At 38.5% G+C, this 14,389-nt stretch overlaps 2 protein-coding genes across 2 annotated transcripts in view; both read left to right on the top strand.

The window, feature by feature from the left end:
• Positions 1 to 534: 534 nt before the first annotated feature.
• On the top strand, positions 535 to 8,807 carry LOC306873361 (rhodopsin kinase GRK1-like). The gene is made up of 7 exons (XM_079422600.1): positions 535 to 1,426; positions 3,915 to 4,042; positions 4,728 to 4,885; positions 4,978 to 5,061; positions 5,260 to 5,384; positions 6,402 to 6,603; positions 7,861 to 8,807. Exons 1-7 carry the CDS (start codon positions 725 to 727, stop codon positions 8,151 to 8,153), a joined length of 1,692 nt encoding a protein of 563 aa, XP_079278726.1. The 5' UTR covers positions 535 to 724; the 3' UTR covers positions 8,154 to 8,807.
• A 1,869-nt stretch (positions 8,808 to 10,676) lies between these two features.
• LOC306874417 (uncharacterized protein) overlaps positions 10,677 to 14,389 on the top strand; it is a 41,525-nt gene continuing 37,812 nt past the window's right edge. The window contains exons 1-9 of the mRNA XM_079424452.1: positions 10,677 to 10,803; positions 12,203 to 12,309; positions 12,383 to 12,472; positions 12,944 to 13,062; positions 13,327 to 13,446; positions 13,523 to 13,604; positions 13,697 to 13,764; positions 13,837 to 13,911; positions 14,022 to 14,073. Of these exons, the coding sequence (XP_079280578.1) occupies positions 10,748 to 10,803; positions 12,203 to 12,309; positions 12,383 to 12,472; positions 12,944 to 13,062; positions 13,327 to 13,446; positions 13,523 to 13,604; positions 13,697 to 13,764; positions 13,837 to 13,911; positions 14,022 to 14,073 (769 nt within the window). The 5' untranslated portion in view covers positions 10,677 to 10,747. The remainder of the gene's footprint in view (positions 10,804 to 12,202; positions 12,310 to 12,382; positions 12,473 to 12,943; positions 13,063 to 13,326; positions 13,447 to 13,522; positions 13,605 to 13,696; positions 13,765 to 13,836; positions 13,912 to 14,021; positions 14,074 to 14,389) is intronic.

The following is a 14,389-nucleotide window of genomic DNA, read 5'->3' as shown; positions in this document are numbered from 1 at the left end:
TGATGTATGGTTTGTTATGATAGGACAATATTTGGCTGAGATACAACTATTTGAAAATCTGGAATCTGAGGGAGCAAAAAAATCTAAATATTGAGAAAATCTCCTTTAAAGTTGTTCAAATGAAGTTCTTAGCAATGCATATTACTAATCAGAAATGAAGTTTTGATATATTTACGGTAGAAAATTTACTAAATATCTTCATGGAACATGATCTTTACTTAATATCCTGATGATTTTAAGAATATTTTAATTTTGAGCCATACAATGTATTGTTGGCTATTGCTTCAGATATACCTGTGCTACTGATGTACACAAATGTGCTCGAGTCATTTGATGAAGTAATTCTGAACTCTGAATTATAGGATGTTTGGAGTGTCGTTGTGGTGAGTAATGTTCTCGCTTCACATCAGTGAGAGGTGTTAACCTGAGGAAGGTATTATGGAGTTAGAGGATAAAACCTTATGAAAGATGTTGAGTCAGGTGGATCCTTCTGAGTGTGTGTGTGTTGCAGGGCTTATCGTTCACTTTTCCATCAGATTCAAGACATCGTGCTGGATCCGTCGGTCACTGTCCGTTCCTCTGCATCTCATGATCTAATCCCACACTGCTCCGGTGAGGACCAGTCTCACGGCGCTGAGCTCCAATGCTCTCGCTGTGACCCTTCAGCTGCCAATCTCGTCTCGTTCTCACTCTGAAAGTCCCAGTTTAGCTCCTTCACCTCGCTATGGACATCGGTGGCCTGACTACGGTGGTGGCCAACTCGGCGTACATCTCGGCCCGTGGGAGTTTCGACGGCACAGCCAACCCAGCGGCCAACCGAGACAAGAAGTTCCACGCCAAACTCAAGCTGCCCCACATCACGGTGTGCGAAGGTCTGAGAGAAACTCTGGATCTGCAGTTTAAGAGCATCTGTGTGGAGCAGCCCATTGGTAAGCGACTCTTTCAAGAGTTTCTGGAAACCACCAACGAGTATAAGGGCCCTTGTCGCCTCTGGAAAGACATCGAGGCGTATGACACCGCCGAGGATAAAGACCGAGCTCAGAAAGCCGCCAAAGTCCTCCAGCGCTACATGGAGCCTTCGGCAAAGCACTTCTGCCCGTTTTTACCTGAGAACGACATCACCAAGGTGAAGGAACGGCACGAGGAAGCGGCGGATGACCTGTTTGTGCAGGTCCTGGCCAGCGTTTTCGACTTTCTCAAAGAGGTACCCTTCACCTTCTATCTAGAGACCATGTACTTTAAGCGGTTCCTCCAGTGGAAGTGGCTGGAGATGCAGCCCATAGGCGAGGACTGGTTCCTGGACTTCCGTGTTCTGGGTAAGGGTGGATTCGGAGAGGTGTCCGCCTGTCAGATGAAGGCCACGGGGAAGCTGTATGCCTGCAAGAAGCTCAACAAGAAGAGGCTGAAGAAGAGGAAAGGCTATGAGGTATGAAAGCAGCTTGATGTCTTTGGTTGAGGTTTGGTTTTGAAGACACCTGAGGTGCCATTTGGCGTCCAAAGGACTTACTACTGATGGAATGAAGAGTTAGTTGTCTGTTCAAAGTATTGAAATGTAAAGTTAATGGGGCTGAAATGGATTTAGTGAGGATAAGTGACTATTGCCACTCTGTTACTTTGAGCCTGAAAAGGGTAAATATGCCCCCCCGGTTTCACAGACAAGGCTTAAGCTAGTCCCAGACTAAAATGCATGTTTGAGCTATCTCAACTGAAAATATGTTGCCATGACATATCTTAAAATATGTCAGTATCATTGTTCTGTGTCAAGATGCACACCTGTAATGTTTATCTTCTAAGGCATTTTTGTAAAAGTTGTTTAAATATCTTAATTTAACTAAAGCCTAGTTCCGTTTGTGAAACCGGGCCCTGAAGTTTTTTCTAGGCGTCTTTGGCTTAGTGACTGATTTAGAGCAAAACCATTTGAGCTGCTCTTCCGACAAAGTTTATCCGATCCTCACCAAATTTGGTGCAGACAGTCTTTAGAGCCTTACTAATAAAATAAATCGCATGGATATTTGAAATTTAAAAGCATGTGTTTTGAACTAAATAAATTCAAGTGGGCGATCATTTGTAAAAGTACAAAAAAACTTTCCTACTGTAAATATATAAAAAAATAATTTTTGATTAGTAATATGCATTGCTAAGAACTTCATTTGAACAACTTTAAAGGAGATTTTCTCAATATTTAGATTTTTTTGCTCCCTCAGATTCCAGATTTTCAAATAGTTGTATCTCAGACAAATATTGTCCTATCATAACAAATCAAACATCAATGGAAAGATTATTTATTCAAACATTGACCCTTATGACAGGTTTTGTGGTCTAGGGTCACGTTTGAGCTGCTTTTCCCACAAAGTTTATCCAATCTTCTCCAAATTTGGTGCAGATCGTCTGTAGAACCTTACTAATAAAATAAATCACAGATATATTGGAAATTTAAAAGCATGTGTTTTGAACCCAATAAATTCAACTGGGCGATCACTTGTAAAAGTAAAAGCAAAACCAAACATTTTAAGGCACAAATGGCACCTTTTCCTAATTTTGTTTATGGGGATGTCCAAGGTAATTGATATGTATTTCAAGACTAGTAATGATTACGCTTAGATAACAGGATGTGGATCCTGATTGACATGTTGGTTTTGTGCGATTAAGCAGCTCAGATGTGACATTGATGATGAAGGTGAAGGCTTTACTGTGGGTAATATCCTTTACTAGCGCTTCACTCCAACAAAACGATCCTGTTTTAGATCACAACTTATGAAATGACCAAACATTCAAAATCAGATTGTGCTTGTATCAGTTTTGGACTGTTAACTGATTTCTGTTGGAATAAATGATGGAAACCAGCAGAGCATCATGTTCCTCCTCTTTCCTCATCAGTATTGATCAGATATGCACGCGTTTGAGTGTTTGACGCGTCTGTAAGCATCAGTCAGATGAGTGAACAGCGCTGTGGACCAGCAGCAGCATTAGAGCCGATGAAGCTTTAGCGCTTTGGCCTTCAGCTCATTATGAAATGCAACTCCAACACATTTAATTATGGAACAGATTTGTTGTGGAAATCCTGGACAGGAAGAACCCTGGAGATGATACTGACCGTAAATGTGTCCTTGTGTAAATGTTGAACGCTATCCATCGTGAGTCTACAGATGATTCATTAGATGTTAATAATGACCTCATTCATAGTTACAAGCATGAAAACATCATTCATTGACATATTGCAGTCGCTAAAGAATTTTTTATTTTTTTTTTAAGTGACATACTGCCAAGTATGGTGACCCATACTCGGAATTCGTGCTCTGCATTTAACCCATCCAACACACACACACACAGCAGTGAACACACACACACACACCGTGAACACACACCCGGAGCAGTGGACAGCATTTATGCTGCGGCGCCCGGGGAGCAGTTGAGGGTTCGGTGTCTTGCTCAAGGGCACCTCAGTCGTGGTATTGAGGGTGGAGAGAGCGCTGGACATTCACTCCCCCCACCTACAATCCCTGCCGGCCCGAGACTCGAACCCGCAACCTTTGGATTACGAGTCCAACTCTCTAACCATTAGGCCACGACTTCCCCAGAATCAGTAATGACGTGATTCTTCTGTTATGCATCGGTCGTGAAACTGAAAACTGGGAAATGCATCTTGCATGTGTCATAATGCATGAAATAAAACTAGGACAACTAGTGCATTGGTTCACACATATAAAGAGAACATCTGTGTTAGTATACTGAGGTCCTTAAAATCTATTATGCATGTTTTGCTCTTTCTGCATGTGTGTTCATCTGAAAAATCAGCTTTTATATACAGTGGGGTCCAAATGTCATTCAAATTTAACTTTCATTGTAAATTATATTAACAACAATTTGACTGAAAAATTGACATGAACATGAAAGAAAATGTTCTGTTCTCACAGGGCGCTATGGTGGAGAAACGGATCCTGGCTCGAGTTCACAGTAGATTCATCGTGTCGCTGGCTTATGCCTTCCAGACCAAAACAGAGCTGTGTCTGGTGATGACCATCATGAACGGAGGAGACCTGAGGTCAGTCACGCACACACAATGAATCATGGCCGTTCCTTTTAATGACCATATTATTATTGCTTGTATTCTGTCCAGATGTTGTTCTGGCCTTCTTTGGCCTGTAGTGACTGATTTAGAGCAAAACCATTTCAGCTGCTCTTCCCACAAAGTTTATCCGATACTCATCAAATTTGGTGCAGATAGTCTTTAGAACCTTTCTGATACAATAAATCACATAGATATTGAATATTTAAAAGCATGTGATTTGAACCCAGTGAAATCGCCTGGGTGATCGTTTGTATCACGCCTATTCTTTCAGCTGTTCGGATGAAATCTAGAACGTGATCTTGAGCCCAAGGGCACAGGGCAGTGGTTTTGTGACAGCGCCACCCACTGGTTTAATGTTAAGTCTCATTGTAACCTTTGACCCAAAGGCCTGAAATGGCAGTGATGTACTGCATTTTTGATGATGTCATTGCCCCGGCTTTGCCTGTGATTGCGGTCTCCATATTTAATTTAATAATTTATTTTATTTATATATATATATATATATATATATATAATATATAAAATAAATTATTAAATTAAATATGGAGAATAATTATATAAATTAAATAATTATTATATATAAATAATAATTATTATTTTAATTTTTTTTCATGAATTTATGTAAATATTTTAAAGAGTCTGTGTCATTCTTTTGCAGGTACCACATCTATAATGTGGATGAGAATAACCCAGGGTTTTCTGAAGCCAGAGCGAGTTATTATGCTGCTCAGATCATTCAAGGCATGGAGCATCTTCACCAGAAGAGAATCATCTACAGAGACCTGAAACCAGAAAACGTCCTGCTAGATAATGAAGGTGAACATGTTAAACTGCATCCCTCATCAACATACACACATCTGATGGGTTGAGAGTCGTTTCGGTCACACACGTCATGCTGGTGTTTTCAGGTCACGTCCGTATCTCTGACCTCGGCTTGGCTGTGGAGCTCGCAGATGACCAGCTCAAAACCAAAGGCTACGCTGGAACTCCAGGTGAAAACCTCCATCACGTTCAAAAAAAGATCATGATCAAAACTCACACTCCCAGAATCATATCTTGATGCTCATATACTTTCATTTAAACTTTAAACAAAAGCAGGTTGATATTGTCTCATGAGTGCTGATGCTACGAGGTTCATTCATAAGCATTTTCACCTGTGTGTGTGTGTGTGTGTGTGTGTGTGTTTTCAGGGTTCATGGCCCCGGAGCTGCTCAAGGGTGAAGAATATGATTACTCAGTAGATTACTTCACTCTCGGGGTCACGCTGTACGAGTTCATCGCCGCCAAAGGACCCTTCAGGACTCGAGGAGAGAAGGTGATCTTCAACAGAGGATCTTTATTAGAATCACATTCAGCAGATGCTTTTATCCAAAGCGACTCGCAAAAAACACGCTTTTGCTTGGAATGAGAAAAAGTACAAGGCCTTGTTCTAAATAACTCATTTTAACAGGAATGTAGCATTTTTAGAACGGCGTGTCATGCACGAGATGCAGAGTCCATCGAGCACAAAACAATGGATCAGTAGCGCGGTGCAATGGAAACATGCTCTGTGTGCATTGCATTCAAGTTCTGCATATTATCAGTTCATGCATTCATTGGGAATCGAACCCATGACCTTGGCGTTGCGAGCACCATGTGATATCCCTATAAAGAGATGTTTGATGGCACTTCTGTAAATGTGAACCTGTGTTCTAGTGAACCACTCAGCAGATACAAACAGATCCTCCTAACATACACTAAACATGAAGTTCCATAGTAAACGTGCTGGTGCAGATGGTGTAGTAGAGTAATATTCATGGATTTAATGCATAGCGTTTAATTCACATCTGTTAGGATGAAAACAAGTCAGAATTAGGTGATATAAACGTGCAGTTCTGAGAACATATCAGTCTTTTTTTCTCCTTATATCTCACAATTCTGAGAAAAAAAGTAAATATTGCGAGATACAAACTCGTGCAGTAACTGTGAGAAAAAAGTCAGAATTGTGAGTTTCCTGAAATTCTGACTTTATAACTCTCAATTGTTTATATCACGCAATTGTGAGAAAAAAATGTGGAATTATATGAGAAAAAGTTGCAATTACCTTTTTTATTCAGTGACGGAAACGGGCTTCCATATCATTGACCTCCGTAGTATGCAAAAAAACCCACAAAATACTATGGAAGTCAATGGCTACCGTCAGCTGCTTGCTTACACTCATTCTTTAGTTTTATTTGTTTGTTTGTTTGTTTGTTTACTCTGTTGTTGTGCTCACAGACACTCTTATATCTGCAGCTGTTGTTCTCGGCTCTGTAATTTTGATTCCTTGTGTAATAAATGCTGTGCTCCTCAGGTGGAGAATAAAGAGGTGAAGAAGCGGATCCTGAACGAGCCGGTGAACTACCCAGAAACCTTCAGTGAGAAAGCCAAGTCCATCTGTGAGGGTCTGCTGGCTAAAGAGGTGGACAAGAGACTGGGCTTCAAGAACGGCTCGTGTGACGAGCTGCGAGCGCATCCCTTCTTCAGCGAGATCAACTGGAGGAAACTCGATGCAGGTGAGAAGACGATGAGAGTTTAGTGCAACCACAACACTTCCTCTGATTAGATCGTGCATTTCATTTAACTTTACACTACTGATCATCAGTAAGATTTTTAAAAATGGTTTTGAATAAACTCTCTTCTGCTCACCAAGCCTGCATTTATTTGATCACAAATACAGTAAAAACAGTGAAATATTATTATAATCTAAAACAGCTGTTTTCTCTGTGAATATGTGTTAAAGTGTAATGTATTTCTGTGATCTGCAGCTGTATTTTCAGCATCATTACTCCAGTCTTCAGCGTCACATGATCTTCAGAATTCATAATAATATACTGATTTACTGCTCAACAAACATTTCTGATTATTATCAATGTTGAACACAGTTGTGCTGCTCAATATTTTTGTGGAAACCGTGATGCTTTTCATTCAAAAGTTTGGGCAATGTAAGAATTTTTTTATTCATGAATGCTTTTATTCATCAAGGATGCATTAAATTGATTAAAAGTGGCAGTAAAGACATTTATAATGTTATAAAAGATTTCTATTTAAAATAAATGCTGTACTTTCTATTCATCTGTGAATCCTGAAAAATAAAATGTATCAGTTTCTACAAAAATATTGTGCAGCACAACTGTGTTCAACATTGATAATAATCAGAAATGTTTGTTGAGCAGCAAATCAGTATATTAGGATGATTTCTGAAGATCATGTGACACTATCATGTATTTGTGTCTTGTTTTCTTGTATAAATATCTAAGAATTCTTGAATTAAGATGCATTTACTTGACTATGTCTTGTTTTCTAAAAAAAAAAAACCCAAATTGTGTTAAAACAATCAAAAATATCTGCCGATGGGGTAAGAAAAATAATCTTGTTTAGCCTTTGAATGAAGATGATTTTTCTTGCCCCACTGACAAATATTTTTGCTCGTTTTAAGCAAAAACTAACCAAAATTTGAATTTTTTTTCAGAAAACAAGATAAAATATCTTAAATCGTTTTCCTTGTGAAGTAAATGCATCCTGACTCAAGAGTTCTTAGATATTTATTCTAGAAAACAAGACATAAATACTAAGGAAGGAAATAATTTTTTGCAGTGTATTCACAGAAAATTAACATAACTATTTTAAATTGTAATAATATTTATAATACAGTATTTTTGATCAAATAAATGCAGCCTTGACGAGCAGAGGAAAAAACCTTTCTGAACACTAGTGCAGATCCATCAGATCTTGTCTTCTGAGTGCACTAACTCCACACTGATGCCCTCCAGGGATTCTGCCGCCTCCTTTCGTACCGGATTCCAAGACGGTCTACGCCAAGAATCTGGACGACGTGGGTGCTTTCTCCACGGTGAAGGGGGTCTGTCTGGAGGACGATGACAAGACGTTCTACGATGAGTTTGCGTCGGGAAACATCTCCATCCCCTGGCAGGAGGAGATGATCGAGACGGGCATCTACGGTGAGCTGAACGTGTGGGGTCCGAACGGCACGCTGCCCAACGACCTGCGCCGAGAGTCCATCCTGGAGCAGCCGCCCAAATCCTCCACCTGCAGCATCTCATAATACAGCACCGAACTCTCAGATCACTACATAGATGTGCTTCAGCTTCAGCTGCTTCCAACAGCTTGACATGTGTGACCCTGGAGCACAAAACCAGTCAAAAGGGACAGTTGTTTAAAATAAATGAGCTTTCCATTGATGTATGGTTTGTTATGATCGGACAATATTTGAAAATCTGGAATCTGAGGGAGCAAAAAAATGTAAATATTGAGAAAATCTCCTTTAAAGTTGTTCAAATGAAGTTCTTAGCAATGCATATTACTAATCAAAAATTAAGTTTTGATATATTTACGGTAAGAAATGTACAAAATATCTTGATGGAACATGATCTTAATATCCTAATGATTTTTGTCATAAAAGAGAAATGTATAATTTTGATCCATACAATGTATTGTTGTCTATTGCTACAGATATACCTGTGTTACTCATGACTGCTTCTGTGCTGCAGGGTCAGATATATTCTAAGAGCTCAGAGTAAAGGGTGCACTGCTCTGAGTATTTATATTAGTGATTATTGATCTTATTATTATTGAGGTTATTGAGCAGTAAACTGAGTTCAAGCACTGTTCAAACACACGTTTAGCATTTAGGCTTTTAAACAGAACTGAATGAGACCGAATATCAAGTGTGAGGAAAGAATAAAGAGTCAAATGCTTTACAGTCTTCTTGACATCCATAACGCTCAGTCAGTAATAACCAAGTAAAACTCATTCACAGCAAAAAAAAGTCTTATCTTGCTTAGTATTTTTGTCTTGTTTCTAGTCAAAATATCTAATTCTTAATTTAAGATGCATTTACTAGATAAGCCAAATATGTAAGAGATTTATCCTTGTTAGAAAAAAAACTAAATTAGGTGCATTTAGCTTAAAACAAGTCAAATGATCTGCTAGTGGGGTAAGGGAGTATTTTACAGACATCACTGGCAGATCATCTGACTGGTTCTAAGCTAAATGCACCTAATTTAGTTTTTCCCTGGAAACAAGATTAAATATCTTGCATCATTTTGCTTGTGTAGTAAATGCATCTTAATCTGATAATCTGTAGATATTTTGACTAGAAACAAGACAAAAATACTAAGCAAGATAAGACTTTCTCATGTTTGGGTTTTGTGTTCTGGTTATTTTCCCCAAAACTTTTTCAGTCAAAAGTTTAGGTGCATGAGTTCAGATCAATGAGTCCTACGATCAATCAGAAATATGAAACCTGTGCTAATTGACAGAAAACAAGTCGACAGAAAGATTGAATCCAAGATTTGGTGGTAATATAGCACAATGAGAGATTTACAAGCAATGCATTTTTTTAAAAGGCTCATTTTTGACAGGAACAATAAATTAGGTGCAGGATTTTCAGCAGCACAAGGGTTAAATAAATATTAGCTTGTATTATTTGAGAGTAATAATGACATTGTTCTCTGATCTGAAGGTCAAATATGTATATTTGCGTTTATAATTAATTCTGTGTAAACTCAAGTTCAGGATTCATGTTTATTGATTTCTCCAATACATCAAACACCGTCTGAATGAATAATTCTGTGCATTCCTCATTTTTCTTGAACTAATCTTGAGCTCTGTTCATCCTGAACTCAATGTTTTAGTCTGTGACTGGTCTTAGTGAGTTATTTGAATTGCTTTAATGAATGCCTTGATTGGTTGTGTTTAATGAGTCTGTCTGAGGAGGTTCACGGTACGAGTGATTGGTTACCGGGTTAGAGAGTAGTCAGGTGCTGTTGACTAGTCCTGCCATTGTTGCCATAAACACAAAGACGCTTCTGTGCAGGAATCGCTTTCTAAGTGCCCTAGCAAACATACCAGGAGCTCTACTTTTTGAAATCCCAGTTTGTATTCATGTATAAAGCTGTAAATGTCTTTAGGTTGCATTGGGTGTTGAGATACAAATCATCATTTTGAATTATGTGATAGCTGTCGTAATTATGATTTCAAATAAATGTTTTGCCATAAATACATGTGTGTTTTGAGAAAAATAAAGAAGAAAGTTACCTGCTGATATAAAGTCATAATGGAGTTTAGTCCATTATAAGGCAGCCCGGGGCTATTTTACTCCAGTGCATATTTCTCTAGGTTGGTTTTTTGTTATTGAAAGTCATTTTCTGTATGAACACAAACCTTAGTCTTAAATAAAGAAATGCTATGAAGATTTTCACACTTATTCATCCAAATATAATGTTAATTTAACTGGGGCATGTTGTCACAGTGGAAACCTGCTATTCATTGACAAGTGTTTTAAATATGAAACAAATACTATATTTAAAATCTATTATATATTTAAGAAATAAAACACCATTCTGAAACCAAAAACTATTTAAGAAACATCAGAAACGAACAAAAATAGAAAAAGTCAACCATGATTAATAAATTATGTAGAATTACAACATACGTAAAGAAATGCATGAGACGTCATGCATATTCAAATGAGTTCTCGTTTCAAATCAGATGGCGTCTTTAGTTATTTTCAACAGGGACCAATGAGAGCGACCGTTGACCTGCGCGTGCGCATAGATCGCCGTCCAATGAAAAGTCGTTTGAAATTTTTAAATCTCACGGAGCGCTCAGTCGTTATTTATCGTTACCGGAGTGAAGATGACGGAGGAATCCGCCGTTAAAGTGTGCGTTAGGGTCAGACCTCTCATTAAACGGTAAGAACATCTACATATTTACAGCGTGGAGGTCAGTTTAATATAACAGAGTTATCTGCTGAGCGATTCTTAAGCGAGGAGCGAGCCGCTGTTAGCTCATGACAGCAGCTTAAACTCATACAAAAGATGTTTCTGTGCTGTTTCTGAGGTAAACCTGTCCTAAAAACAACTTCCTGGAGGCGAGTTTCATCTCAAAGAGTCTTTGGAAGCAGGAATAAACAGTTATTACCCAGTAACAGCATCTTAACTCAATAGAAAAAGCTGTTTTTGTATAACGTTATATTTATGATGTAAATCTATTTTAGAAACAGTAATGTTACAGCACTATATTAGTCAATAATAATATCCTTTATATTTCGTTGGTTTACTAGGTTTTACAAACTCTTAATAGTCTGTCAGGCACCATAGAGCTCATAATTCCTTTAAATTTACACATGAAGCACACCGTATATATATATATATATTTTTCATCATATAAAATACCAGTATTAACCCCAACAGAATGAATGGAATTTAATTGTTTTGAATTTATAATTAATTAAAATATTTATGCATATTTATGCGTCACCCTTCCAAGACAAATCGGACCCAAATGCGTTATGAGGGTTAATGTTTTATTTAAAAGGATAGTTCACCCAAAAATGAAAATTCTGTCATTAATTACTCGCCCTCATGTCGTTCCAAACCCGTGAGACCTTCGTTCATCTTCAGAACACAAATGAAGATATTTCTGATGAAATCTGACCCTCCACAGACAGCAAGGATACTAACACCATCAAGGCTCAGAAATGTAGCAAGGACATCATTAAAATAATCCACGTGACATCAGGAATTCAACTGTAATTTAATGAAGCTACTAGAATACATTGTGCGCAAAGAATACAAAAATAACAACTTTATGCAACAATTGGTCTCCTCCACCTGACCCTGTAATGTATGTACATGGATATGCTGTGTGTTGTTTACACTTTGATCTGAATGTAAACAACATCCTCCTACATATGTTGCATCTGTTGTTTAGGTATGTGGAACTCCCCAAAATAACGCTATAGGGTGATGTGGAGGAGACCAATTGTTGCATAAAGTCGTTATTTTTGTATTCTTTGCACATAATGTATTCTCGTAGCTTCATTAAATTACAGTTGAATTCCTGATGTCACGTGGATTATTTTAATGATGTCCTTGCTACATTTCTGAGCCTTGATGGTGTTAGTATCCTTGCTGTCTGTGGAGGGTCAGATTTCATCAGAAATATCTTAATTTGTGTTCTGAAGATGAACGAAGGTCTCACGGGTTTGGAACGACATGAGGGCGAGTAATTAATGACATTTTAATTTTGGGTGCACTGCCCGTTTACGGCTGATTCTCAGACAGTAATGGAGTGATATGATGATTTCAGAGAGGAGTCTGAGAGTTCAGAGCTAGTGCAGCTCTACTGGAGAGCCGACAAACAGGCCATCCATCAGCTGGATGATGACGGAGCTCAAACCAAGAGCTTCAGCTTCGGTGAGTCCAGCTCCAGCCGATCTTCACTGACCACTAGAGCTGCGCTTTATGTTCTGACCGTAATGTGTTTCAGACCGTGTGTTCAGCGCTGAAGAGACCACGGCTCAGCTCTATCAGGACATCGCAAAGCCGCTGGTCGTGTCTGCAGTCGAAGGCTACAACGGTGAGTCCAGAAATAATAGTAATTAATTACAATTCATTCTGACAGGTGCTTGAAAGGTATGCTGGTGTAATATCAGGCAAACAAGTCAACACAACCTTACATGTTGTAATGCATACAAAACAATTACAGAACATATAGCATGTGTTACGTAGTGTATATATGAACACTATAGAATGATTTCTGAAGATCATGTGACACTGAAGACTGGAGTAATGATGCTGGAAATACAGCTGCAGATCACAGGATTAAATTACAGTTTAACACATATTCACATAGAAAACAGCTGTTTTAAATAGTAATAATATTCACAATATTACTGTTTTTGCTGTATTGTGGATCAAATGCATGCAGGCTTGGTGAACAGAAGAGACTTCTTACTGTTCAAAAACTTTTGACTGGTAGTGTGTTTTGCATTTATGTATTTAATTTGCTCAGTCACTGTTGAATCCTAATGCAAAATCATATTTTCAGGCACGATATTTGCCTACGGACAGACGTCTTCCGGAAAGACCTTCACCATGATGGGAAGTGAGCGTAACCCTGGAGTGATTCCTCTCGCCATGGCTGATGTCTTTAAAACTATTAAAAATGTAAGCGTTTGTGAATCTTCCTGGCATCAACTCAAGACAAAACATCTTCATTTCTGTGGAGGTTCAGATCTGAGATCTTCCTCCAGAGGAACCATTTTACTGTGAATAGCATCTTATATTTCAGTCTTTTCTCCTCACAATTAAAGGAATCGTTCACCTAAAAATGAAAATGTACTGCAAAATTACATTTCTGAGTGAACCATTCCTCTTTTTATTCTATATCAGCGAAATAAACCATAGTCTTATTCCTTTGCATCTATGTAGTGTCCAAAGAAAGAGTTCCTCCTGCGTGTGAGCTACATGGAAATCTACAACGAAACGGTCACAGATTTGCTCTGCGAGAGCTGGAAAAGGAAACCTCTGGAAATTCGTGAAGGAAACTACGTAAGTTGTTTGTGTTTTATTGTTCTCACACTGCGCATGTGAGTTTCAGCTCTTAACCAGCCAACTGTGTCCACAGAAAAACGTGTACGTGGCTGATCTGACGGAGGAGCTGGTGACGTCTCCGGAACAAGCCCTGTCCTGGATCACCAAAGGAGAAAGTAAAGCTGCGCTGAGTGCATCACTCGCTTATCCTTAATGCTGTATATTGGTGTGCTGTAATACTTGTTTGCTCATCACTTTATTCAAACAGAAAACCGACATTATGGAAAAACAAAAATGAACCAGCGTAGCAGCCGCTCTCACACGATCTTTCGCATGGTAAGAAGCGTAATGAAGTGTTTGGAGTCTGATTTAAGGTTCGTCTCTGAAGCGTCTCGTTTGTTTTGTCAGATCTTGGAGAGTCGTGAGAGAAGTGACCCGGCGTCCGGTGAAAACGCTGATGGAGCCATCATAGTGTCTCATCTGGTGAGCTCAAAACAAACCAGGAACTGTCTGATTTCTTTCAACAATGTCATTTAGTTTAGATAAGCAGCTATAGTTATGTTTAGTCAGTTGTTTGTTTCCTGTTCATGTAGAACTTGGTGGATCTCGCTGGTGCTGAGCGGGCGAGTCAAACGGGAGCTGAGGGTAATGCTCTTTTACTATTTAATTAATTTATATTAATGGTTTCCTCAGTCTGAGTGCACTGCAAAAATATTTTCTTCCTTAGTATTTATGTCTTGTTTTGTGTCTTGTTATCAGAATGCATTTACTTGACAAGTAAAAAGCAAAAAAACCTTTCAATGGGGCAAGAAAAATAATCTTAATTCAAACGTTAAACGAGATTATTTTTCTTACCCCATTGGAAGGTTTTTTTTGCTTGTTTTAAACAAACTAACTAAATTTGGATCATTTTTCCAGAAAACAAGACATAATATTTTAAGTCATTTTACTTGTCAAGTAA

The sequence above is a fragment of the Barbus barbus genome (assembly GCF_936440315.1).
Source record: "Barbus barbus genome assembly, chromosome: 8".
In the NCBI taxonomy this organism is placed as follows: domain Eukaryota; kingdom Metazoa; phylum Chordata; class Actinopteri; order Cypriniformes; family Cyprinidae; genus Barbus; species Barbus barbus.
The sequence above is the reverse complement of the archived record's forward strand: the minus strand, read 5'-3'. Positions and strand labels throughout refer to the sequence as shown.